The sequence below is a fragment of the Mesoplodon mirus genome (genome assembly GCF_964341445.2).
Source record: "Mesoplodon mirus genome assembly, chromosome: 9".
In the NCBI taxonomy this organism is placed as follows: domain Eukaryota; kingdom Metazoa; phylum Chordata; class Mammalia; order Artiodactyla; family Ziphiidae; genus Mesoplodon; species Mesoplodon mirus.
In genome coordinates this window covers 87320074-87344452 of record NC_138985.1, presented here as the reverse complement: position 1 = coordinate 87344452, position 24379 = coordinate 87320074, and the positions used below count along the sequence as shown (strand labels likewise).

Below are 24379 nucleotides of genomic sequence, written 5' to 3'. Positions count from 1 at the left end.
TAGGTATTTTAAACTGTATTGGTATTTAAGCTCTCTGCCTTATACAAGTAACATAGAAAATGTGTGATGTGAGGAAGTGTATTTAAAATAGTTCCACCATTGTTGCTTCTCAAATATAGCTTCCATTTTTTACTAGGGATTTTTTGTATTGTTCTTGATTTTCTGTTAAAACACAGAGGAAAGACAATAAGGCATGGGCACTGAGAGCCTTGGATTTGGAATGCAGGAGACCTAGATTCAAGTCCAGGCTTCTGTGCTTACAAGCTGTGTGACCTTGGGGAAGTCACCTAACCTCCCTGAGGCTCAACAGCCTCCTCTCTTGGGGACTAGAGAAAGGATTGCTGTGGGCATCCTATGTTGTTATACATATAAAACAGAACAGTACGAGGCAAATTGATAATTGCTGTGTTTGTTTTAATAGCAACCATGACAAGAAGATATTAATGACACAGAAGTATTTGCATTTACTAGGAAGAATAATTTTAGAAGGAGCTGTTACTTTTAGACTTGACTGCAGCAAAGTTGCCATTTAGCCTCAATAATTTAGATACAGAAGGCCACTTCATATACCTAATATAGTCTGGTCTACACATTAAAATAAGGATATGTGAATAAGAGCAAGTCCAAAATATAAAATGTATTTAACCTGTCAGATGTATACGTAATTTAGTAATAAGCTCAGTGAAGTGACAGCCCTTCACTGTGTATGACAGTCTTTATCTCAGTGAAAGTGACACGAGTGACACTCCCCCCGACTGACTTTTCTCGCTCTTCATCGACTGAACCCCTGGCCTCATTCAGTCAGGTAGGCGATGTGCCCCAGCGAAGTTTCATATGACCCACCAATGTACTCTGTCACTGTGGATTACAATCTCCTTTGACAGTTGAAACAAACAGTAAAATTCACTCAAATATAATTGTGTGGCATCTGTCAGAGCACAAGGCCAAAGGACCATGTCAGTCATCAGAACAATAAAGAGAAGTTCTTTGCTCTTTTTCATCAAGTTTGCATAGGTGTATTTAGTGAATTGACCACTTGCAACTTTGTGGTATGGGATGTTTTGCTGTCTTTGGAATAGCATAATGTAGTTATAGTTTTTGTCTGCCCAAATTCACAAATTAATGATTTATATAGAACTATCCAATTCAACTTTTGTGATCATTGGCAATAGTTATGCTTAGGTTACAGTCTGGGTTTTGTGCTATTATATGCTTGGTAGGAATTGACTCTGAAGTAATATGTGAAAAAAAATCCATTGTTAAATTATTCTAAAACATTGGGCTTAGTTCGTAGTTCATTGCTCTAGAATTTAAAATCAGACTTTCTTTTTTCCTTCCTAAAAATTTTGAACGACCAAATATTTTGCCCTTAGTTTTTCTGCAGTTAACATTCAAACTGCATTCTGATTGATCAGAATGAAATGTAATTGTAAGTAATATTTTCAAAGCATAAATTCAAGCAGGATGCAAGTTTCTGAAATAAATTATTTACTCTGTTTTAGAAAAAAACTTCTCAGATTTAAATGATGCTTTTTTTTTCCTGGGAGAAATGATGCTTTGATATGAATAAAAGGTCTTTAAGCCAGTATGATTCAGGTATAACTTCAGAATTAATTGCTTTTATCCTAACTGACTAGTTTACAAGCATCAAAAATGCACACACACACACACACACACACACACACGTATAGAAGTCTAGGTAAAAAACAGTGGGAACAGCAAATAAAAATCTTGTTGGGAAAGTTATTTTAAATACCAATTTTTTTCATAATCCTCACTTGTACCTATTTTATACATAAACATTAAAAATTAGTAAGTTCAAATGATAAATCTTTGGAAATTAAAACAATCTTTAGAAAAATAAGTTAATTTGAGAAGATATGATTGGTGTTAAGAAATGCAAAAGATTCATTTTGTTGAAATATATAAATATTTAAAGTAAATGTAAAATTAATGTATCTTTTTCTCTGTTTTAACAGACAGTGAAATTCATATATTCAAAATTTTAGATGACTGCTATACTACCAGATACTTAAATTGATATAGAATAAATTCTGAATCCCTATTAGATATATTTTATGGTTTCAATCCTAATCTTAGTAAAAGAAGACTTCTTTTCAATCTTTGTTGCTACTTTTTTTTTTTTTGCTTGCATTGGGTCTTCATTGCTGCACACAGACTTTCTCTAGTTGTGGCGAGCAGAGGCTCTTCTTTGTCGTGGTGCGTGGGCTTCTCGTTGCGATGGCTTCTCTTGTTGCGGAGCACGGGCTCTAGGCACACAGGCTTCAGTAATTGCAGCATGTGGGCTCAGTAGTTGCGGCTCGTTGGCCGTAGAGCACGTGGGCTTCAGTAGTTGCGGCTTGCAGGCTCTTGAGCACAGGCTCAGTAGTTGTGGTGCACGGGCTTAGTTGCTCTGTGGCATGTAGGATCATCCCGGACCAGGGATCGAACCCGTGTCCCCTGCATTGGCAGGAGGATTCTTAACCACTGCACCACCAGGGAAGTCCCTGTTGCTACTTTTAAAGGTACTACTTTATTTATAAAGTTGATACTTTATTTCATAGGCATATTTGGTTAAGCACAAAAATCTTGAAACATAGGTGGTCTTTCTTCTCTGTATGTTTTTACTCAAGTATTCATGTTTCATTTATATTTAAACAAAAAAATAGAGCAGTAAACCCCTGCATGAATCCAAAATGTCTGTTCCTTACAACAATTAAAATTAAATCTCCAGTTTCACATTAGCTTAATTTTTATTTGGAAGAGAAGGAGTTAAGACATTTTAGCTTACATTCAGTATATTTTTTATAATAATTCCATTCAGGATATTTAATTGGTCATATGTTTGGTATCACTATAAAACACTTTTCACTGCCATTTTCAAGGACTAGTCATTGTTTCCTGTAGATCTGAAAAATATTTATTGTAATTCTTTACCTTGAAGGCTGTCTAAAAGAGAATAATTCTGTTCCATTCATTCCAGGTCGAAATATGAAGCAAATGGCTATAAATATCTCCAATAAATTTCCAGTGTAGACACAAGTAGTATGTATACTGTGAACCAATATGCATTTTCCTTAATTATTTGGATTTTTCAGGGAAATAGAAAGATATAAAATATATAAAAATAAATGTTCAAGGGACTTCCCTGTTGGTCCAGTGGGTAAGACTCCACGCTCCCAGTGCAGGGCGCCCGGGTTCAATCCCCAGTAGGGGAACTAGATCCCACATGCATGCCTCAACTAAAGATCCTGCACACCACAACGAAGATCCCATGTGCCACAAATAAGACCCAGTGCAGCCAAAATAAATAATAAATAAATAAATACTTTTAAAAAAAGGTAAATGTTCTATCACAATAAATCACTGACTCTTTTTTTCCAGGCCTGATGGAATCGGAACTATTTCAATGGAAGAAAAAGAGAAGTTTGAGGAGATAAAGGAACGACTGTCTTCCCTTTTAGAGAATCAGATAAGCCATTTCAGGTATATACTCCATGAGTACAAGTGTTTGTTTCTTTAATTCACTCAACCCTCTAATCCCCTACAAATGTTTATTATGTCTTTCTGCTACTGCTCAAGCACAATCAGTAGCTTCTCCTCCATTGCCTGCAACGTATGATCCATGTTCCTAGGTCTGCGTTCTGCTTCTCAGCCTGCCTTCAGTTTGCACTACTCATTCAGTAGGCCCCGCCCCTTGCAAGGGAAAGGGGCCCTCTTGCTAGCCCTGTGCAGTTCTCAGCCTTGCATAGCCTCTTCCCCCAGCTCTGGGGGCTTTTCCTCCCTCTCACTGCATAGCCAGGCAAGGAGACTCAAGCCCCACCTTCACAGGGGAGACTTTTTCATTTATTCCAGCAGAGAGTGGAAAAGCTGAAGTCTTTTTAGCATTCATCATCTGTACTATGCCCTGGTCACCTATCATATAGTCCTTGGTTATCCTTTTATTTACATTCTGTGAGAACAAGGACCACAGTGCGTCTAGCACAGTTTCTTTGCCAAAAAAATTAAGTACTGATACTAAGAAGCATTTGCAGGGTGAAGGATAAATATCTTGATAATATTGTTTTCCCCTGATTATAGTTAGCTTAATAGAACCTAATGGTTAAAAACAGAAATATACCTTTTTCTATCAGTCTCATCATTAGATCCTATAAAATGTTGCCATGTCAGTGTATTGCATCTTATAGCATATCTGTCATGTTGCAGGTATGTCATTTCATGTGAACTTACTGAAAAATAAATTCAGTTAATATTCCCCCTCAACAGTTTGAAAACACTGTTGTTTAACCATGTGAATAGAGTATGGCCGCTCTGGGCCTCAGTTTCCTTATTTGTAATATGAAAAGCTTAGACTCTTATTTTAAAATGATACTGAAGGAAAAAATTATCATAGGATATACTATCCATCTGTTTCTCTGCATTGGTGTTTTCATCTGGGGCTGGTACCACTACCTGAAGGTAAGCGAGTGAGGGAGGATTTTCTTTGTCATGATAACTGGGCATAAGGGCAGTCATTTAGTGCTGGATTTAGAAATGCTATGCATGGAACAGTCTCACATCAGAGAACTGTTCTTCCCAAAAGGCCAATAAATTCAAATTAGGAAACACATTTGCAGAGGATGCTTCTGCATTTGCTGTTAAGAGTATTGTCTTTTAGGTTGTGTAGAGACCCTTATATTTATTGTGTTTGTCATTTAATGAAAGTCAATATATAATTTTCCTGTTTTTGACATTATTGAGACAGAGCTGATCATTCAGTTGACTATATACATCAGTAACTATAAGTCTCTATGGTTATTTGTAGTAGTGCTTTCATGTGCAAGTAACAAATCCTACCTCAAACTGATTTAAACAAATAAATGGATATGTTCACTTACATGCAGGTCTCAGATGGGGTGGACTTTAAGACAGGCTGAATTTAGTAGCCGTAGCTCCATTTCTTTGTAATTCTCACACGGCTCTTCTCCTTCATGGGATGGCTTTATCCCCAGATGGGTAACAAGACCACAGAATTCCTTGGCCTCACATCCATACATGCTGGAGTTGAAAGGGAAGGTAGTAGAGGCTGTCTCTTTCTGTGATTCTCTCTTAAGATGAAAAGTTTCCTTAGAAGATCCTAGCAGACCAGCCCTCATATCTCATTTGCCCTAGATAGGTCATAGGCCCAGTCCTGAACCAAACCCAGGGGGCAGAGGAAGCCCACGTACTAGGTCCTCAGTCACTGACAAGCCATGGGACCGCCATGATCGAGTTAGCTTGGTGAGAGCCAGCCCACCAGTGGGTCCTGTCCCCCATAGTGCTTACAGCTACACAGTAGAGGCAGGGAATGACAGTTGTCCACATCATTTATTGTATTAGTAGTCTCTCTCTTACAGTTTTGTTTCTCTATTTCTCTTAATAATGTCTGTAAAGATGTACGCTAGAATTCTTTTTCGTTTTTATTTCTTTTATGTACTATAAAGAACTAAACTGGTCTAGACATTTTAGGCTGACTTTTATATTCCCTTTTGATATTTGTAGAGTTTGTATAAATTTTACCAGTTTTATTTTTCCTGAGTCCATAGAAAACTGGATAAGAGGAAATGGGATTAAAGTAAAACAGAGGAAATTTTAGGTATCCATATAGGTAAATTTAGAAAAACGTTTAAATTGTCCATGAAGATCTTCCTAAGGATTCTGCCAAATGATCTTCCTTAGCCACTTACATTAAAATTTAGAAAGAACGTAAATTACTTATTAACTCACACTAAAGAAGTAACCAGAGTACTATTAATAACTCTTGTATAGAAGTTTATTTATTCAGGCCCAACTGTATTTCAGAAATGGATTTCAAAGATACAGGTAAAATAATAAGACAAACTAAATTAAATATAAATGAGGAACTTCCGGTTAAAGACAACAGATTAAATGCATGTCTGGCTCAGTTTCCTCACAGAACCTAACCAAAACAACAGAACAGTATTTTTCAGAAGACATAAACCCACAAGGACAGCAAGAGTAAGAGGGAAAAAAATGGAAAAAATAAGTTAAAAATGTGGAAGTCAGATGGACGGATGGTATCTAATTTAGCCACCCAGGAAAAACTGGATCATAAACGGGCAATGGGGAATACAGAGAAGCAATCTGATTTATGTCATACAATCCCCAAAACGTTTGGAATTGCCAGTTGTAAGCCCTCCTGGAAATTAAGAGTAAGGGATGATTTGTTGTAAATCTGCTTAAGACACACTTAGATCCCCAGATCTCCTTTCTACCTCATCAGCCAGGCCACTGCCCCTCCCCTTCCCTGGAAGAGCACTGCTGGTTTGTTCCCTGGAGAGGGTAAAATTAGAGGGTACTTGAGCTGAGGTAGAGGAGGGGAGGAAACATCAGGCACAGTTGGAGTTCGGGATTACATAGAAACATGGGGATTAGATAAATGGTTATTCTGAAATCTGAGAATCACAGCCTTCTCCTTCCAACTCACACACTTGACACCCAAAATGCTGGCAGGCAGGCAGGCAGGCTTACACTTCCCATACATATTGTAAGTACTTTCCCCCGGGACTCTGACTAGCCCAAAAGAAAAGACCTAAAGCTGTGGAAAAGAAAGACTCCCACCGAAACAGCCCAGCTCTATTGCCCTTCAGCAAAGACCACAGTCTGCACGTACCCACCTAGGTGCATATAGCTTCCGTTCAATTTTTTAATAACGCAATTTTGAAAATGATCTGACAGCCAAAGTAAGGCATCAGATATTTGAGGAAAGTATTTACTGTGGGAGACAGAGCCCAAATAAGTAATACAAAAAAGCAACTTGGGGAAAAAAGAAAGATTATGTGGGAAGAAGGAAATGGTGGAGGGGGTGGTGGGAATCTATTATTAATATGCTTGGAGATTTGAGAAAATAGAGCATCCATAAAACAAAAACAAGATGTTGCTTAAAAAAAAAGAAAAAGAAAAAATCTTAGGGAAAAAAAATTAGAACTCTTAGAAATTGATGCAAATGACACAAATACGTACATACTATTGAGAGATTAAGTTAATGAAATCTTCCAGAAAGTACAGGGTGGAGGGTGGGAGGGTTAGGAAAATAGGAGTTCAGTTGGCCTTTCTTATCCTTGGGTTTCACATGCCTGGCCAGATCGATTTGGATTGATTGAATCTGCAGATATACAGGGCCAACTGTACTACCCCATTTTATATAAGGGACTTGAGTATCAGCGGATTTTAGGATCCATGGGGGTCCTGGAACCAATTTCCCACAGATACTAAGGGGCAACTCTACAAAGATAGGAAAAATGAAGGATCTGCTTAGGAGTTTCATCATCGTAAATAATAGGAATTCCAGAAACAGTTAAGGTTGAAGATAGGAAATTATCAATAAAGTTATTCAAAACAATTTTCCAGAATTAAAAGACATAAGTGTTCAGATTAAGAGAGCCCATTGAGTACCAAGCACAAGGGATTAAAATAGATACTCATTAGAGTGCATTTTTATGAATTTTCACAGTCTTGGAGATAAAAGGGAGGATGCTGAAATACAAAGAATCAAGAATCAGAATGGCTTCTCAACACTGATTTATTCTACAGTAATTTACTGAGTGCCTACTATGTGTCGGGCAGTGAACAAAATTTTTAAAAAGATCCTTTTCTTCTGCAGCTTTCATTTTGATGTGAGGAGCAGTACTGATATCCAGAAAACAATGCATCAGTGGCTTCACAATTTTGAGGAAAGATTATTTCCAACCTAGAATTCTACACTAGTAAACGTCTCCATTAAGGGTAATGGTAGAATAATGATATTTTCAGGCATACTGGACATCAAAAGATGTGCTTCCCATATTCCCTTTCTGGGGAATGCAATTTACCAAGACAAACGAGAAAACAAAGAGGGAGAGTTAAAATCCCTGCAACAGGAAATCAACATGAGAGAGGAGGGAATCTTCGTAGTGGTAGCTAATAGAGACCCCAAAGTGGCAACTGAGCCTAGAGAGGAAATAGTTCTGACCAGAGCAGGTCAGAAAATTCTTCAAGTAGATCAAATTGACAAAACACTGAGATATTTTAACATATTGAGAGAAGTTTCACCCACTTGGAATAGAGTTTGGAATTGTATTAGTTGTGTTAGAGCTTGGAATTGTATTAGATTAAGTACATAATAAAAAGAAGAAATTAAAACAAAGATAAATATAGCAAAGTATTATAAACAAAATAGTGACACTAGAAAGTAATCATATTGGATACATTTCAGTTATCTAGGACATTTATGTAATTAACATAGATACTGAATTTCAGTCTAACACACAAAAGTGATGTAACTGCATCGAGGGTAGGAGGAACAGAAATTATGTCTAGGGTGGTAGAAAGTGGTCTTAAAAAAAAAAAAAACAACTTATGTCCAAGATGGAGTAATGGGATGATATTTACCCTCCCACCTGAAACAATTTTTTAAAGACAAAATATGTGGGAAAAAATGCTTTTCAAGATGTTAAACATAAGACAATTAACAGTAATTCCAGAGAGATGGAAAACAATGGATAAGCCCTTTAATTGCCCCAGCTTACTGACAGCACAGTGTTTCTAGATCATGGTCCAGGGAGGAGGAATCTGGGTGGATCCCCATAGACATCCTGACTTGAGACAGAGCTGAGAGTCCATGGAGGGTAAGGCAGGCAGAGTTTTCAACTCAAAGTTCTAAAGGAGAGAGCAAAGAGACCTACAAGTAATATTTGCTGAGGGTCCTCCTGGAGTCTTCAACTAAGTATTGATTTGTGCATGGATGTGAGGAAACTATTCAAAGTTGGGCAAAGAACTATGTGAAAGGATTACAGGGGTTTCTTTACACAGGGCTAAGAGTAATTCCAGTTTTCAATATATATAGTGGAAACCTAATTCATGAGCATCAGGTAGAATACAGAAGGTTTTGCCTCAGTAGTGGAAAAAAATTAGCCCTAGAATAAACACTGTCATGGTCTCTCCTAATGAGGCTTAAAACCAAGATTCATATGAGTCAAACTATTTTCAAGAATTTAACTGCATTCCAGAACAAAATTCAAGAATATTTAAAGAAATACAAAAGTGTTCAGCCTCCAAGAAGGTAAAATAACAATGTCTAGCATCCAGTCAAAAATTTCTAGGCATACAAAGAAATAGTAAAATACGGCCAATGAAGAGAGAAAAAACAAGCAAAAATGAAAATGACAGGGAAGATAGAATTAGTAAACAATAGTATCAAAATAATTATTACCACATGTCATATGTTTAACCTGTTAAGGTCATCATGGAAAACCTACAACTAACATCATACTTAATAGTAAAAAAGTAGGAAAGACTGAATGTTTTCCACCTACAGTCAAAAACAAGGCAAGACTATCTACTCAAAAATCAATAATCAAGGTAGTGTAGTATAGAGAGTCCAGTAATAGATTCACATGCATATGGTTAATTGATTTTCAACAAATGTACAAGTAATTTGCAAAGTATACTTTATTCAACAAGTGGTGCTGGAACTATTGGATATCCAAATGTAACATAAAAACCTGCATCCATACCTCACGCCTGATCCAAAATTTAACTCAAGATGGATAGACATAGAAATCAGAAAATCTCTGTGTCCTTGGACTAAGCACAGATGCTTAAATAAAACACCAAAATCGTGATTCATAAATGGAAAAATATTACTTCCAACTTCATCAACATTAAGAACTGTTGATCTTCCAAAGACATTCTAAGGGAATCTCAGAATGGGAGAAAATATTTTCACAACACATATCCCACAGAAGACTTCTATGTAGAATATATAAAATTATTTATTTATTTATTGGCCACACTGCATAACTTGCAGGATCTCAGGTCCCCGACCAGGGATTGAACCTGGGCCGCAGCAGTTAAAGCCCAGAATCCTAACCAATAGGCCACCAGGGAACTCCCTATAAATAACTCTTAAAACAATAAGAAATAAAACAGCCCAATAAAAAGTTGTTTTGACAGATATTTCACTAAAGATATATGATGGTGAAAAGGCATATGAAAAGATGCTCAACATCATTACTCTTTAGGGGAACATAAACTAAACCCACAGTGATAGATAGGAATATAAAATGGTACAACTCATTTTGTAAAATAGTTTGCAGTTTTTAAAAATTTAAACACCTAATGTATGACCCAACTATTCCACTCTTAGGTATTTCCCCAAGAGAAATGGAAGCATACATCCACACAAAGACTTTAATATGAATATTTATACCAGCATTATTCATAATAGCCCAAATATGAAGACAAGTCAGATGACCGTCAACAAGGAATGGATAAAAAAATGTATTAGAATACTTCTGAGAAATGAAAAGGAATGAATTGTTGATACATTGCAATAGCATGAAAGAATATCAAAACAGCTATGCTGAGAGAAATCAGACCCAAAAAAGTTCAATACTGTATGATTCCTCTTACATGAAATTATAGAAAACACAAACTAATCTAAATGACAGTAAATCAGTAGTTGCCTGGGCCCCAGGAGTCGGGAGGAATCATTTGAGGGGCGTGAATATGTATATTGCCTTGATTGTAGTGTTGGTTTCACAGGTGTATACATATGTCAAAACTTATCAAATTTTATACTTTAAATATGTGTAGTTCATTGTATGCCACTTACACCTCTAAATCTATTTTTTAAAAAAAGCTAAGAACTTCTCTTCCATAGTGGGAAGTTAGTAGGATAATATCTAAAACTGGAAAATCAAGAATTTGAAATATTATCATGTAGCTTAGGGATATGACATTTAAATACCAAAAGAATCAGCTAAAAGTTAAAAACATTTTTTTCTCGAGAAATTACTTGGGAAATGGAGGTGAAACTGACATAAAGGATTTACGTTTTTCATAAAAATCCCCTTAGGAAAAGTTCCCTTTCAGCTATGTGCATATATAACTTTGATAAAAACAGATACTGTATTTAAAATTTTAATTTAAAATTCAAAGAAAACCAGTTTAATCATTGGACAGGTCTATGCAGGCTCATTTATCTGTGTAATTAATTGACTAAAGTGAAAATCTGCGTGACTTTGATTTATTCAGATTAGGTATTAAACTTGGTTGAATTTTATTTGTTAATTGAGTGTTTTTCACTTTGCTTAGCTATTACAGAGCTGTCAAAGTGGTAAAAACCCAAAATATTTATCCTGAAAGGCAGAACAAAATGATTCCCTTCTTTTAAAACTTGTTTTGTGAAGATTAATTAAGCTTCTGTGTAGTTATTTTCTGTACTTTATTGATTCAGGATTACTTGTACTCTGTAAATGTGTTGAATTATTTACACATCACGGGCAGCTAATGCTAATTCAGAGCATACCCAGTGGGACCTCAGAGCCCTGAAATGCTAAATGTAATCTGGGGATCAGTAACATTCCATTCATAAAATGTGTCACCCATAGGTTAATGGAAATAAACAATAGGAAAGACAATGGATGGATTATGCAGAAACACTGAAAAGATTTAAGCAGGAGGAGGGGACTACAAGAACCCAATTTGTGTTTTATTTAAACGTGGATTAAGGTTTATGGTATACAAAATGACTAAAGCTACTTCACTAATTTGCTAATGCTCTAAAAAGCACCACTGTGCAGGAAAAACTCTTATCAAAATAAATTGGTCATGTTTTTTTATGTATGGGCAGGGGAGGTAGTAGGGGGGAGGATGCATAGAGGCAAGATGAAGTGAAGGAAAATTTTAACAGTAAATGGAATGATAAACAGTACTCTGAAGAAAAATGTGAGTGGCTAGATTTATATGACACTTATTTGCATTTATCTGACGTGAATGGAAGTTTCACAAAACTAAAAGCTAATCCGAATATAGATTCAACGACTGCTTTGTGAGGAATCAATCTTTCTCTTTCTCTTTAAAATTAGGTCCAGTAAAGTTTCTCTTTAAAATTTGGTCCTGTAAAAGAACGTGAGCTTAAACTATATGTGCTTTTGAGGGAAACCTCATCAAAGAACAGTGCGGAAAAAAAGAATTTCTTTGTAATTATGTCTTAGAAAATACGTCTACTTAGTCCTTGGATAATGGCAAAAGATGTGGAAATAAGTAAACTTTTCAAGTTATTAGTTTGAAGATGTCTAAGAGCAAAATGGCAGTCCACGACAGCCCAGCTGCCTGTGTAGCGCTTGATCTTGGGGCTGAGACAGCGGTCAGGGAGCCTTTGCTGAACCTGGTTGAACAAGCGAGGCGCACCTGCAGGATGAAGTGGCCCTGACATTCTGTACTCTCTAAGTGGAAAGTGACCTGAAGAGGGACCCTCTTGTAAAGAGCAGTAAACCTGTCACCACCATGTGGCAGCTAACTTTTGAGGGGCCTTCTCATCCTCCCAGCTCTGACCCTGATTTCAGAATACCTGCCCTCCAGTTGTTGGTGTGTACTAGGAATACATGGGACTAGAAATACTTTGGATAAGTGACTGCGGGCAATAGAGCTGCAGAAGGTTTATGTGGGGGGATGGGGAGGTTGGAGAGTTGGACACCAGCAGAGACAGGCAAATGTAAGGACAGGGGGGAGCCAGAACCTTGTTTCTCCTAGAAGTTATGTATGCAGTGTGTGTTTCCATCTTAAATCGCACATAAGTATAGGAGGAAATGGGGGGAGTCGTTTCATTTTATCATAGAGCTTGAATAACACCTTAAACAAGAAATTAGTAGGAAATGCATTTTAAGTTTCTCTTTACTTATAGGACCCTAGAGATTCCTTTTTTTTTTTTTTTTTTTTTTTTTTTTGCGGTACGTGGGCCTCTCCCGTTGCGGAGCACAGGCTCAGTGGCCATGGCTCATGGGCCCAGCCGCCCCGTGCATGCGGAATCCTCCCGGACCAGGGCACGAACCCGTGTCCCCTGCACCGGCAGGCGGACTCCCAACCACTGTGCCACCAGGGAAGCCCTAGAGATTCCTTTTTGATTACTGTATTTTTGTACATGTATCATCGAAACTTGAGAACCTTTTTCATCACAGTTTATACCTTTACTGTTTAAGACACTTGAATCATGGGACTAGGTAAATTTCAGCATTTAAAAATTTCCTGCATGGGTCAATGCCCTTTTAACCACTTTTTAGAAATGTTCTCCAATAACACCAAGTTATAGAAGAGGAAATTATTTAGCAGTCTTGGATATTAAATGTTTGACTTTTTTTTTTTTTTTTTTTAAGATGTTGGGGGTAGGAGTTTTTTTTATTAATTAATTAATTTATTTTTGCTGTGTTGCGTCTTCGTTTCTGTGCGAGGGCTTTCTCTAGTTGTGGCAAGTGGGGGCCACTCTTCATCGCGGTGTGCGGGCCTCTCACTATCGCGGCCTCTTGTTGCGGAGCACAGGCTCCAGACGCGCAGGCTCAGTAGTCGTGGCTCACGGGCCTAGTTGCTCCGCGGCATGTGGGATCCTCCCAGACCAGGGCTCGAACCCGTGACCCTGCATTAGCAGGCAGATTCTCAACCACTGCGCCACCAGGGAAGCCCCAATGTTTGACTTTTTTGTTCCCCCTTTTTTTTTTTTTTTAGATACTGTTTTCCCTTTGGACGACCTGAAGGTGCACTGAAAGCTACACTTTCATTACTTGAAAGGGTATGTTTGAACATTACTTTGTAAGTACTATTTGCATTCTCAATGGCTGTGTATTTTAGTGTTGAACTAGGCAGATGGTCCCATTCCTCATGAGAGTGGTATCACCTGGGTCTGTTGCATTTCATCAGTTTCTCACTTTTTCTTGCTACATTCAAATTCTTCTATATCCTGCTTTTCCTCTCCAAAGCCTTTCTGAAGCCTACCACTGTCATCCTATGCTGAGTTAGCATTAAAGTTATCATCTTTTTGGTAGTATCCATTTTTCCCACCTCTTTTTTTCCCCTCCTTATTTCAGATAAGTACAGTTATCTGTTTTTCAGACTTTACAGTTGTCTTTTATTATCCCCCTGACTTATTTGTACTTCTGTCTGTCATATCCCTCATACCTATGAGTTTAACATTTAATATTCACAAACATATACTTTCTTTCATTCTAAGTTTATCTCAATTTATTTCAGTTCAATTTGTGTTACTTTGAAAGAATTCATGAATTACAGAAATTGATGATTATAGAAGTCATGAAATATAGAAATATACAAAAAGTAAATCACAAATAAGGTGTTATACCCACGCTAGAAATCATTTATTAATGAAAGTCTCTTCTCCACTGCTGTTTTTGTGGCAGATTAGGTGTAAAGGGAGGGGGGTGGGAGGGAGGTCCAAGAGGGAAGGGATATATATATATACATATAGCTGTTTCACTTCGTTGTACAGCAGAAACTAGTATGACACTGTAAAGCAACCCTACCCCAAACTATACGCCAATAAAAAAAAAAGGGAAGTATCCTTTCACCTGTCTATAAAACTATTCACGTGCTAGTTGGAAGCTAACAGCTTAAGTAATGTGAACAAGTTTTATTCCTTATCTGTATTAAAAAGAATATCTAGGGATCATCTCTATCTCTTGATTTGATTATTCTGGTCCTGATTTGTTGACTTTAAGCACTTGGCTCTTGTTGATTTTTCTGCCCAAGGAATTCCAGATAATATATTATTTATTTGCACCTCTGAAAAGCAAAAATGGGAGACATTGTTCAGTGATTTAAGGATTTGGGAGAGGAGGGCTAGAACTGATGACTAAAGTGAGATCTTTGGATTATAGATTGGTTTTATCTATATATCCCTGTCTTATCCTTGATTACTGTGAATGGTGTGATAGAAATATTATTGTCATAATTATCTGTTTTATTAGAATTTTTATAATATTAAAAGCTGCATGTAACTCAGGCTTTTCAGAGTTTTCATTTCATCCTATCCATTAAGGTATGATCAATGAGATAAAAATCCTTATCGGCAGCTTTGCTTTTTGGAATGGCATCCCATCCTGGGTACCTAGTACAGCCTCTCTATATGCTGGTTTCCATGGCAGAGCTCCCATCCTCTCCCCAGCAGGAAAGAGTTAGTAACAGAAGAGATGCCCTCGTGCCCTGTACTGACAGGTGGCAGGATGAACAGTGACCTTTATTCCAGTTACAGTAACTAATCATGTCTCTTGCTGAATTGAAAGAGAAATGGTAAGGGCTATTTCTTCATTTTCATGTCTCTGTACTTACTGAAATCTTAGAAAAATAATATCTACATGTGAATTCTTGATACAAATGGTGTCTTGGAAGAAGTTGGGGCGGAAGCATGAAACACAAATTGTGTGTCTCCCTTTTTGCACTTGCTAGTCCTTTATCTGTGTTTCTCCAGGAAAGGGGATTTAGCTTCCCCACACACACTTCAAATGAAGTGTCCAGCTCCTAGATACTGTGAAATACTGCCTGATTTCAACCCTAGACTCACCTCTGTAATAGATATAGACATCCTCATTTTAACAGCTGTTTCTATTATTTGAAAGTTTGGCACCATGGGAAAGCTTAATGGTAAAATTAATCTTAAATTTAAATTTTAGTAATAATCACCTTAAAAATAATAGTGCCTGTTAATGCTTATATTTTTTTACTCTAAACAGAAGGATTTTTCTGGCAATAAAAAGTCTAATGTGCAGTTCTAATTAAAGTGCCAAATATACATCAGTGTGTTAAAGATTTTTAATGTGAAAATATGAAGAAAAATTTAATTTGTTAGGGGAGGAAATCTTTAAGTGATAAAGTTTGCTGTTTTCAGAAGGAAACCTTGTCTGACAAAATGAAAATATGTTGTCAAGGATCACCAGTGCTAGAATGATTGAATGAATTTGAGATTATAAAATCCGTAGTGCCGAGGCTGATCAACATAGAATGAAGTAACAAACCATGAAATGGATGTCTTCATGTTCTTTCAATATTTCTTTCAAAGTAAAAGACTAATAGGATAGTCAGAACACTTACAAAAGTATTGTCTTCTTTATGTTAAGATTTTGCTATACCTGTATATTGTAGAATTTGAATGTAAGCAAAGCACGGAAAGCCACATTAATTATATGGAAAATAGCATTTGACTAATTGTATAATCAAAACTTACTGTGAGCAGTTTTATCACTAGGAAAGTTTTAAGGAAAAATTATCAATGAGTCACTATAAAAGCACTTAAATACATTATATTTTGAATTCTGGATACAATTGTATTTTCCATTTGCCAATACTAATACTTTTAAGTGAAAAACCCAAAAACACAATTTAGGAACCCAACAGAAAATAATCAGTTTTTTTTTTTTTAATTTCAGAAAGTTTTCCTTGTGTTTTAACATTTGATACTGAATTCATTTCACTAAGACAAAGAAGTTCCCCCTATCCCCAGCAGATCAAAATAACTAAAGTATAATTAGTGAGAGTAGTGGTCTTGATTTTTATAAAGCCTATAAATGATGCTTATTTTAATGGAATTTATGTTTTCATATATATTGCTCAAAAGATTTAAAGCTTTTAAATCAGGGATATGCAAGGTAAACTATATTACAAAGTATCCCAAGGATTGTAATCCTCCTTTGAAACAGCTGCTCTAGTGGCGTTCTGGTTCCCTGGAGAAAAAGTGACAGTCACACTGAATGGTGGCTTGGGCAAGGGAGGTTTTGATGTGCATAAATCAGGCTTAGACAGGCGGAGCTAAGACTGGGAGAAATTACTTCCCGGTTGTGAAGTGCTGACTCATCACCTCCCCCACTGTTACCTAGGACCCCTTCCTACCAATAGGTCTAGGGCAATTTGTGTACTTGTTTTTTAGTATGTTATGCCGTCTCTCTCTCTCTCTCTCTCTCTCTCTCTCTCTCTCTCTCTCTCTCTCTCTCTCTCTCTCTCTCCCTCCCTCCCTCTCTCCCTCTCTCTCTCTCTCTCTCTCTCTCTCTCCCCCTCTCTCCCTCCCTCTCAATCACTCTCTCTCTCTCTAGGTTTTAATGAAAGATATTGCCACTCCCATACCAGCGGAAGAGGTGAAAAAAGTGGTCAGAAAATGTCTTGAGAAAGCTGCATTGATCAATTACACGAGACTCACAGAATATGCCAAGATAGAAGGTCAGTGCAGTGAGCAATTGCCGAAATGGCAGTGAGAGCCAACATTGCCTATTAACTGCATTTTCTGTGAGAAGTCCTTTCCTTTCTTGAACAAACCTGTGCCATGGCAAAGGGAAATGTCTCATTAAAATCTCAGCTGGTGAACTGAAGAGCTTTTTCCTATTCATTGCCTTAATATGCCTCCTGGGACTCTGCTTGAATGAAAGACCCAGGATTCATGCTTAAGTTGTCCTTTGTTCTTACTTTGAGTTTTGAAGAAACCAAAACGTGTTTTCATGGGTTGTATTTTTTGACATTACAGTAAGTATGTCTGACATTTAAACTATGGGCAGTGTATTCTTTCCTGATCAGTAATAGTGTAGTATTGTTTAATTTTATTTTTGGTTCTGCAGCATCTCTCAGAGAAAGAGGAAACTTGTTGATTGTCGTGAGGGCTGAAATAAACTGATAGAATTTCCTGCAACTTTTAATTGCTTACAATATATTGATGCATTTGTAAGATTAGATCTCTTGAGAGGACTGTGCATTTTTTCTCTTTCTTCAGGTTTTATTCATTAAGGATAATTATTTTATTCATTTAAGGTTTAAGATAACTTAGAAATACATAGATTGAAATTTGTGACAAAGTCACACAATCAGCTTTTATCTGACAATCCTTTGACTGATATAATTAAAAGTAATAGAAATGACCTCAGGTTCTTTAATTATCATAAAACTAGCTTGTATAATACATGTAGTATTAACTTAGGGAGGAAAAAAGTTTATAGTGTTAAATACTTATCTCTAAAAATAAAAAGTAAATCATCTGTTAGAAAAAATTTAGTAACTTTTAATAAAAAATTGTATTTAATGAATTATAAATTTACTAATTAGTTGATACTATGATAGATTCATCAAAATTGGGACAATGAAAAAGATGATTATAATTGGCTGTGTTATATCCTTTTTTCTCTCCAAATCTGATCAAGCTTTCTAACAAGCACGTGATAACCAGCCTCCTGAGTGATTAACAAAAAAGCCATCCCATCACTATAGCAACCAATATTATATCACGAGAGTAACAACATGAAACCTCCTTAGATACCAGTTTAACATCATTAATTATGATATCATGTTGTGTTAAAGCAGAAGCAATGAATATTAGGTCATTTGGGGAAAGTGGAAGATAAACAGATTGGTTTTCACATTTTGAATACTCCTTCAAACAATTTTCATGTTTTGGGAATATTGGGTATTGTGAACATGGATTGAAAGAATTGATATAAAAATAGACATATTAAAACCTTTCAAATCTGGCAAAGAGAAAAAATTGTAGACAACCTGAGTAAACACAATATTGTTTTATCTAAATATTATGAATGCTGTCCAAAAAACTATGAGAATCCTTTTGGTCTTAACTATTTTAGTTATTTTTGACCATTACCTTATCCAACAATACTGAAAAGATATGCAGCATATTTTTTGTTTTATCTCTGTCTTTATTTTCTAGTTGTAGAATCCATTTTAATGTGGACAAATGAAGAACTTTCTTTTATTTGTACACAGCCATGGGCTCCTCTCATTAATCAGCTAGATAAACACGTTAACAATGGTGATCAGAAAGGAATAGTTATTCTTCTGGATCACACACAAAAACAAGTCTGTGTTAGAGAAAAGCCTAAAAGAGGACCCAACGGAGAGTGAGCAGGGAACTGTCCCACCTCTTACTTTCTGGAGTCACCCCCTCTCTTATCTCGAGTCCAGTGTGAGAACATTCTAGAAAAAGGATCCTAGCAATCTAGTCAGGTAGGACTGCTGAGCAGTCTCTTTTCAAAAAAATAATAAAATGCATACTTACTAGATAAGAAAAACTTTTATCCTTTTCATTTTCTCCCTTCTCCCCCTTTTTTTGTATCTTAAAAAATAAAGCGCTGTGTTTTATGCTCAGGCTCAGACCAAGAACAAAGTCGACTTTAAGTTAGAAATAGGAATTGGGCTACTTTTCTTTGCTTGATTGGTCTTTTACGCTACGTGAGTGAGCAACACGGGTAGAGTTTGCTTTTGTCCTAAATTCTCTTCTCTTATGTTTTTGGCCCAGCAGAAAAGGAAACAGGTAATTAATGTTTGTGCATGCATGTGCCATTATTTCTAATGTGGCGGTGTTGTGTTTTGATATGGATGAATAGCTCTTTCCTTTTCAGGGGTCCTGTTAGATCACTTTGACTAAGATACTGAAAAGACTTTGATTTTATTGGAACTGTTGCTAATGCTTTGTATGGAAAATATAGGCCATTTATCTCTGCAGAAGTTCAGCAATGTTTTTTTGATACGAATTCAAAGCAAAACACCTGAGGCTGTATTAATGTTATGCATTAGGTTTTAACCACATACACTAATCTTATTTGGAAGCTGTTGCCAATACTTGAAGGACTCTTACAACTAGAAAAGAGGACCATCTTTCTTTTATCACTCCTGGAAGGTAACCTGAGAGTAAAAATGCATAAATGCTATTAAGTAAAAAGTAAGCAGCTCTTAACTTTGAAAGTTGTTAATCATAGGAATGACGAGAGGTTATAAAATCCCATTCTCAAGAAACTGCTAGCAAAGAGTTCTTCTCTGGGTCTCTGAGATTTTAAAGATTCTGTTACTTTTGTGTGTGTGCGCACGCACGCCACTTATCACAGTTGTAATTAATTTATGTATGTATTTATTTTTGGCTGCGTTAGGTCTTCGTTGCTGCGCACAGGCTTTCTCTAGTTGTGGCGAGTGGGGGCTACTCTTCATTGCAGTACGCGGGCTTCTCATTGCGGTGGCTTCTCTTGTTGCGGAGCATGGGCTCTAGGCATGCGGGCTTCAGTAGTTGTGGCTCACAGGCTCTAGAGCGCAGGCTCAGTAGTTGTGACGCACGGGCTTAGTTGCTCCGCGGCATGTGGGATCTTCCCAGACCAGGGCTCGAATCCACGTCCCCTGCATTGGCAGGCGGATTCTTAACCACCGCACCACCAGGGAAGTCCCACAGTTGTAATGAATTTAATTAATGGGCCATTATGTATTCATCCTGTCCATCTCCACTTCAGCCTGTTGCAGGCAGGGTCTCTACTGAACTTGTTCACTGTTGTATCTCCAGCACCCAGCACTGTGCCCATGACACAAAGTAGGTACTTAGTAGTTGGAGAGAGACAAGAGGTCCATTAGTTAAGTTCCATTTGAAATCAGTGGCGTGAGAGACAAGTGATGAACCTTTCTAATCTGAGTTTTCTCATCTTAGTCAAATTTTGCATGCAGTCTTATGGACAAGTTTGTTTGGCTTGTTTTTCACTGAAGTCTTCCATTAAGGATGCTATTTCTTTTTTCCGACCTTCACTTCTTTTCCAGTATTTGACCTCAGAAAGTGTCAGGAACAAAACACTCAGAGCCAGGAAAAGGGGAGAGAACACACCTACAATGATCGCTGAAGTGCACTTTAGAAAAGATGAATTAGAAAAAAATACTACCATCCCCTCTTATGACAGCCCACTGTGATAGCAGCAGCCCCATGCTCTTTAACTAACTTTTTCAAAACCTCGTATAGCATCTTATCTCCCACATTTCTGTTGTAAAAATAGTTTTTATATAATTTTCAGACAAGAAGTCTAGGGTTGTTAGTGGTTTTCCCACTTGCCATAGAGTAATAAATAAGTCAGCCAGCTGGGACTGGAGTCAGGTGTCCTGATGCCCAGCCTACAGAGACTACACTCCTGCCCCTGTGAAATAGGAAGGGGCCACCATACGCCATGACGAGGATGGAGCAGAGGCAGTTGCCCTGCTTGTGACAGTTGCTGTCCGCTGTGTACAGCACTTGCAATCAGATGAAAGGCTTCCCTTCACTTGTGTTTGACACCGTACCATTGCTCAATGGTCTAGGCTGCAGACTCTGGGAAAAATACTTTTCAAAAGTCAAATGCTTGTATAGAAGAGAGAAAAAAATCAGTATAGCCTCAGTAATTTAAGTGAATCGAAGGGAAAGCTACCCTCCATTGAAGACTGTTCTGAAGTAACAGAAGAGAGGTTTTTAAGAAATGTAGTTATATTCCTTTAGCTGTATTTGGTTGCCAGTTAACAGGGTTACCTAGTAAATGTTCTTGGAGGTGGTTTTAAAAGTGAGTAAAAATGAGAATATCAATTGCATGTGTAAGAGCTTAAATGCTTGATAAGACTTTGACACAGTACTCTCTTGGGCATTATAATCATTATCCCCAGTTAGTTTGTTCCACATAGAGAAGAGTAAAATTTGGCTCAAGGTTTGTCATCATGTTGTCTATTGACCTGCCTGTTGCCCCAGAGGTTTTTCATTTACACTGCTTCAGTAGTTCCTTAAACAACTCTTCAGAACAGATAGTTTACAGAAGAGGTAACTAAGACTTCAGAAAAAGGCGGATATGGGAACATATGTATATGTATAACTGATTCACTTTGTTATAAAGCAGAAACTAACACACCATTGTAAATCAATTATACTCCAATAAAGATGTAAAATAAATAAAAATAAAATTAAATTAAATAATTGCTTAATAAGGAAAAAAAAAAAGAAAAAGGCGGTAACTGGCACAAGATTGTGCTGCTATTAAAATTCAACAGACCTGAGATTCGCACCCATGTTCCTCAGACACCAGAGGGCTCCTCTCCCCCTGGCTGCCCTGCCTCCAAGGCTCTCTGATCCAAAGTCATGGCATTTTCTGATAAACCCCTCACACACATCACAAAAGCCAAGGGTTAATATTGGTAGGGTCTCTTTTTCCAAAAATAATATTTATTTAATAACAGGAGCAAACACTTACATGCCAGGCACTATTCTAAGCACTTTACATGTATCTGTTTATTCTTTACAACAAGGCTTTACAGTAAATACTACTATTATTATTCCTTTTTTAGTAAACCAAAACAGAGAGGTTACTATCTACCAGCCAGTCTCTGGTCACATAGCTAGTAAGTGGGAGATTAGAACCCACTGTCTACCTGTTACGATATCTTCTTATTTTCCTATGTCTTCCTTCCTCTCCATTCTTGGCAAGCTTGCATAGTTCAATTTGCACTCAGTCAAAATTCACGGACATATAAGAAGGAGTCTGGAACAGTGCTGCACATAGAAATATGATGAAAGCCATATATGTAACTTGAAAAAAATTTGTAGTCACATTAAAGAGGTAAAAAGAAATAGGTGAAATTAATTTTATGCATATAGCTTATTTAACCCAATATACCCAAAATATCATCATTTTAAAATGTATTCAGTATACACAACTATTGAGATATTTTACATTATTTTTTTCCTATGTCTTTGAAATCCAATGGGCATCTCCTTCTCCCAGCACATCTCCATTAGAAGTAGCCCCATTTCAAGTACTCATCCACCACATGTGGCTAGTGGCTGCTGAATTGGACAACACAGGTGTCTGGTTGGAAGGCTAAGAGCTGAACTCCAGAAACTGACTCTTTTTATTTTCCCAGACACATGTTTAGTGTCGGGTGTTGAACGTGATTAAAATGTGCAGCCTCCCCCACCCTGAATGTCTCTTCCCTTTCTCTGCTTTATTTTTCTCCATAGCCCATTTGATCTAACACACAAGATAGTTCTTTCATCCAGCTATTGTCCTAGAATGTTAGGCCCACAAGGGCAGGGCTTATGTATCTCAAAACTGCTGTATCTCCAGTGCCAAGAAAAGTGCCTGGTGCGGTGTTACTCGATAAGTACTTTATTGAATAAACGATTGAGTTAATGGCCCAGAGAGTGATCAGGCTCTTTACAGCAGAGAGAACATCTGTAAGCTGGCAGGCTGGCTTGCAAAAGATCATTCAAACCAATCACTGAATAATTAACAATATAGAGCAAAAACTAACCGCTAAAAAATAACAAGGTTGGAACAATTAAACCAGAATTTCATGCCCTTTACAATGGTGTAGCGTGGGAGTGAGGAGGCACTAACTCTGGATCACAGAAGCCAGAAGTTATAGACAGCAGCTGTATTAATGATAGTTAAGAATCTAACCTGTTTCAGTTGTTTCTATAATTCGGCATGTTGCTCAGTTTGACTCATAGTTCTTGTCCATCCTTGGGAATTCTTCAGATTCTCCACTGGCAGCACAAATTTGCAGAATAAAGGAATTTTACAACTCTGTAATAGATGAAATAAAACACATGACCTCTCTCTAAATAACTTCTTTCCTTCTTGGGAATTATTCACATGTGTTTTATGAGAACAGATAGTCCATTTTAAGGACTTAAAACTTCTAGAAAGCGATTTTTTTTTTTTTTAATTTTAAGAAACGTTTGAGATTTACACTGTTGTGAAATCAGCTAGTTTTCTTCTTTGGTTTAATTTTATCCCTAACTTTTTATGTAATAGTAAGATCATTTTTATTTATAATCCAAGGTTCAAAATGATACTGAAACTTTATGTTTCTCATTGTATTTTTCTTAAATTATATACCTTGTTGATGCAAATTAACTGTTACTTTTAAAGAAGAATCCATTCTTTAATTCACGGAATTTTTTGTGGACAAGAACAACTATAAAACATCTAATAACAGTCCCTGTCTTCTCCTGAAAACTACATAACATATTGTGACTTACGATAAAAGAAGAGGGAGACCACTCCTTAGAGCTCGCCTTGATCTGAGATCTTTTACGTAAATTTGGTACCTAAGCTTCTCAAATCTCAAAACGTGGAAGTGCCCTAAACAAAAGGTAGCATGGAATGAACAGGCAGAGGCTTTGTGCAGTGATGATCTCTCTGGGCCCTCTGGTTGCCAGGTTCCCAGGTCTAACCCCCAGTGCTTTGATTTTCAAAGTCTCAGTTGAACAGAACAGAGATGCTTTCCCAGAGGGCTGTGCTGCTTGCTTGCTTTGAGTGGAGAAGTTGCACTGTGGCCATCCTTACGTCATTAGGATGTGTTTGCCATCTGGGTGGCATTTTAATTTAGCACTTCATTGTCAGAGTGTAGCGATAAATAATAAATAAGTGAAATCTGCTCTACTGAAGGACGTGTGTGCACAGAAATGAGTATATAAACTGCACAGTTGATAATTCTTTTGTTAATGAATAATTTCATATTAATATTTCTAGGATAACTTAGCAGTGTACTCTCATAAAAGTTTTTTGAGTTTCCTTATAAATTTGATTCTTAAATGTTTTGAGTATTATATGTTACCATGAATTCAGGCTACAATACCTAAGTAATAGACCTGAAATTTTGCACTCCCATAAGCACTGACAACACTTTGCAGGAGGTAATTTGTATACTAAAAGAAACAGGGCCCTCACCTTAAAAATGATAAAACAGAATTAAAGAACTGAAGAATTTCTGTCCAGCCTATTTGGGCAGTGTGGCTTGGACTCTGGGACTT

The 24379-nt window shown here is 37.0% G+C and overlaps 1 protein-coding gene across 5 annotated transcripts in view; it reads left to right on the top strand.

The window, feature by feature from the left end:
* CADPS2 (calcium dependent secretion activator 2) overlaps positions 1-24379 on the top strand; it is a 478890-nt gene that overhangs the window by 347059 nt on the left and 107452 nt on the right. For 3 of the 5 annotated variants that reach the window (XM_082631733.1, XM_082631732.1, XM_082631731.1), the window contains 4 exons: positions 3385-3486; positions 13522-13585; positions 16893-17017; positions 19089-19108. In XM_082631733.1, coding sequence (XP_082487859.1) covers positions 3385-3486; positions 13522-13585; positions 16893-17017; positions 19089-19108 — 311 coding nt within the window. The remainder of the gene's footprint in view (positions 1-3384; positions 3487-13521; positions 13586-16892; positions 17018-19088; positions 19109-24379) is intronic. The other 2 variants (XM_082631735.1, XM_082631734.1) reach the window with 1 other exon arrangement.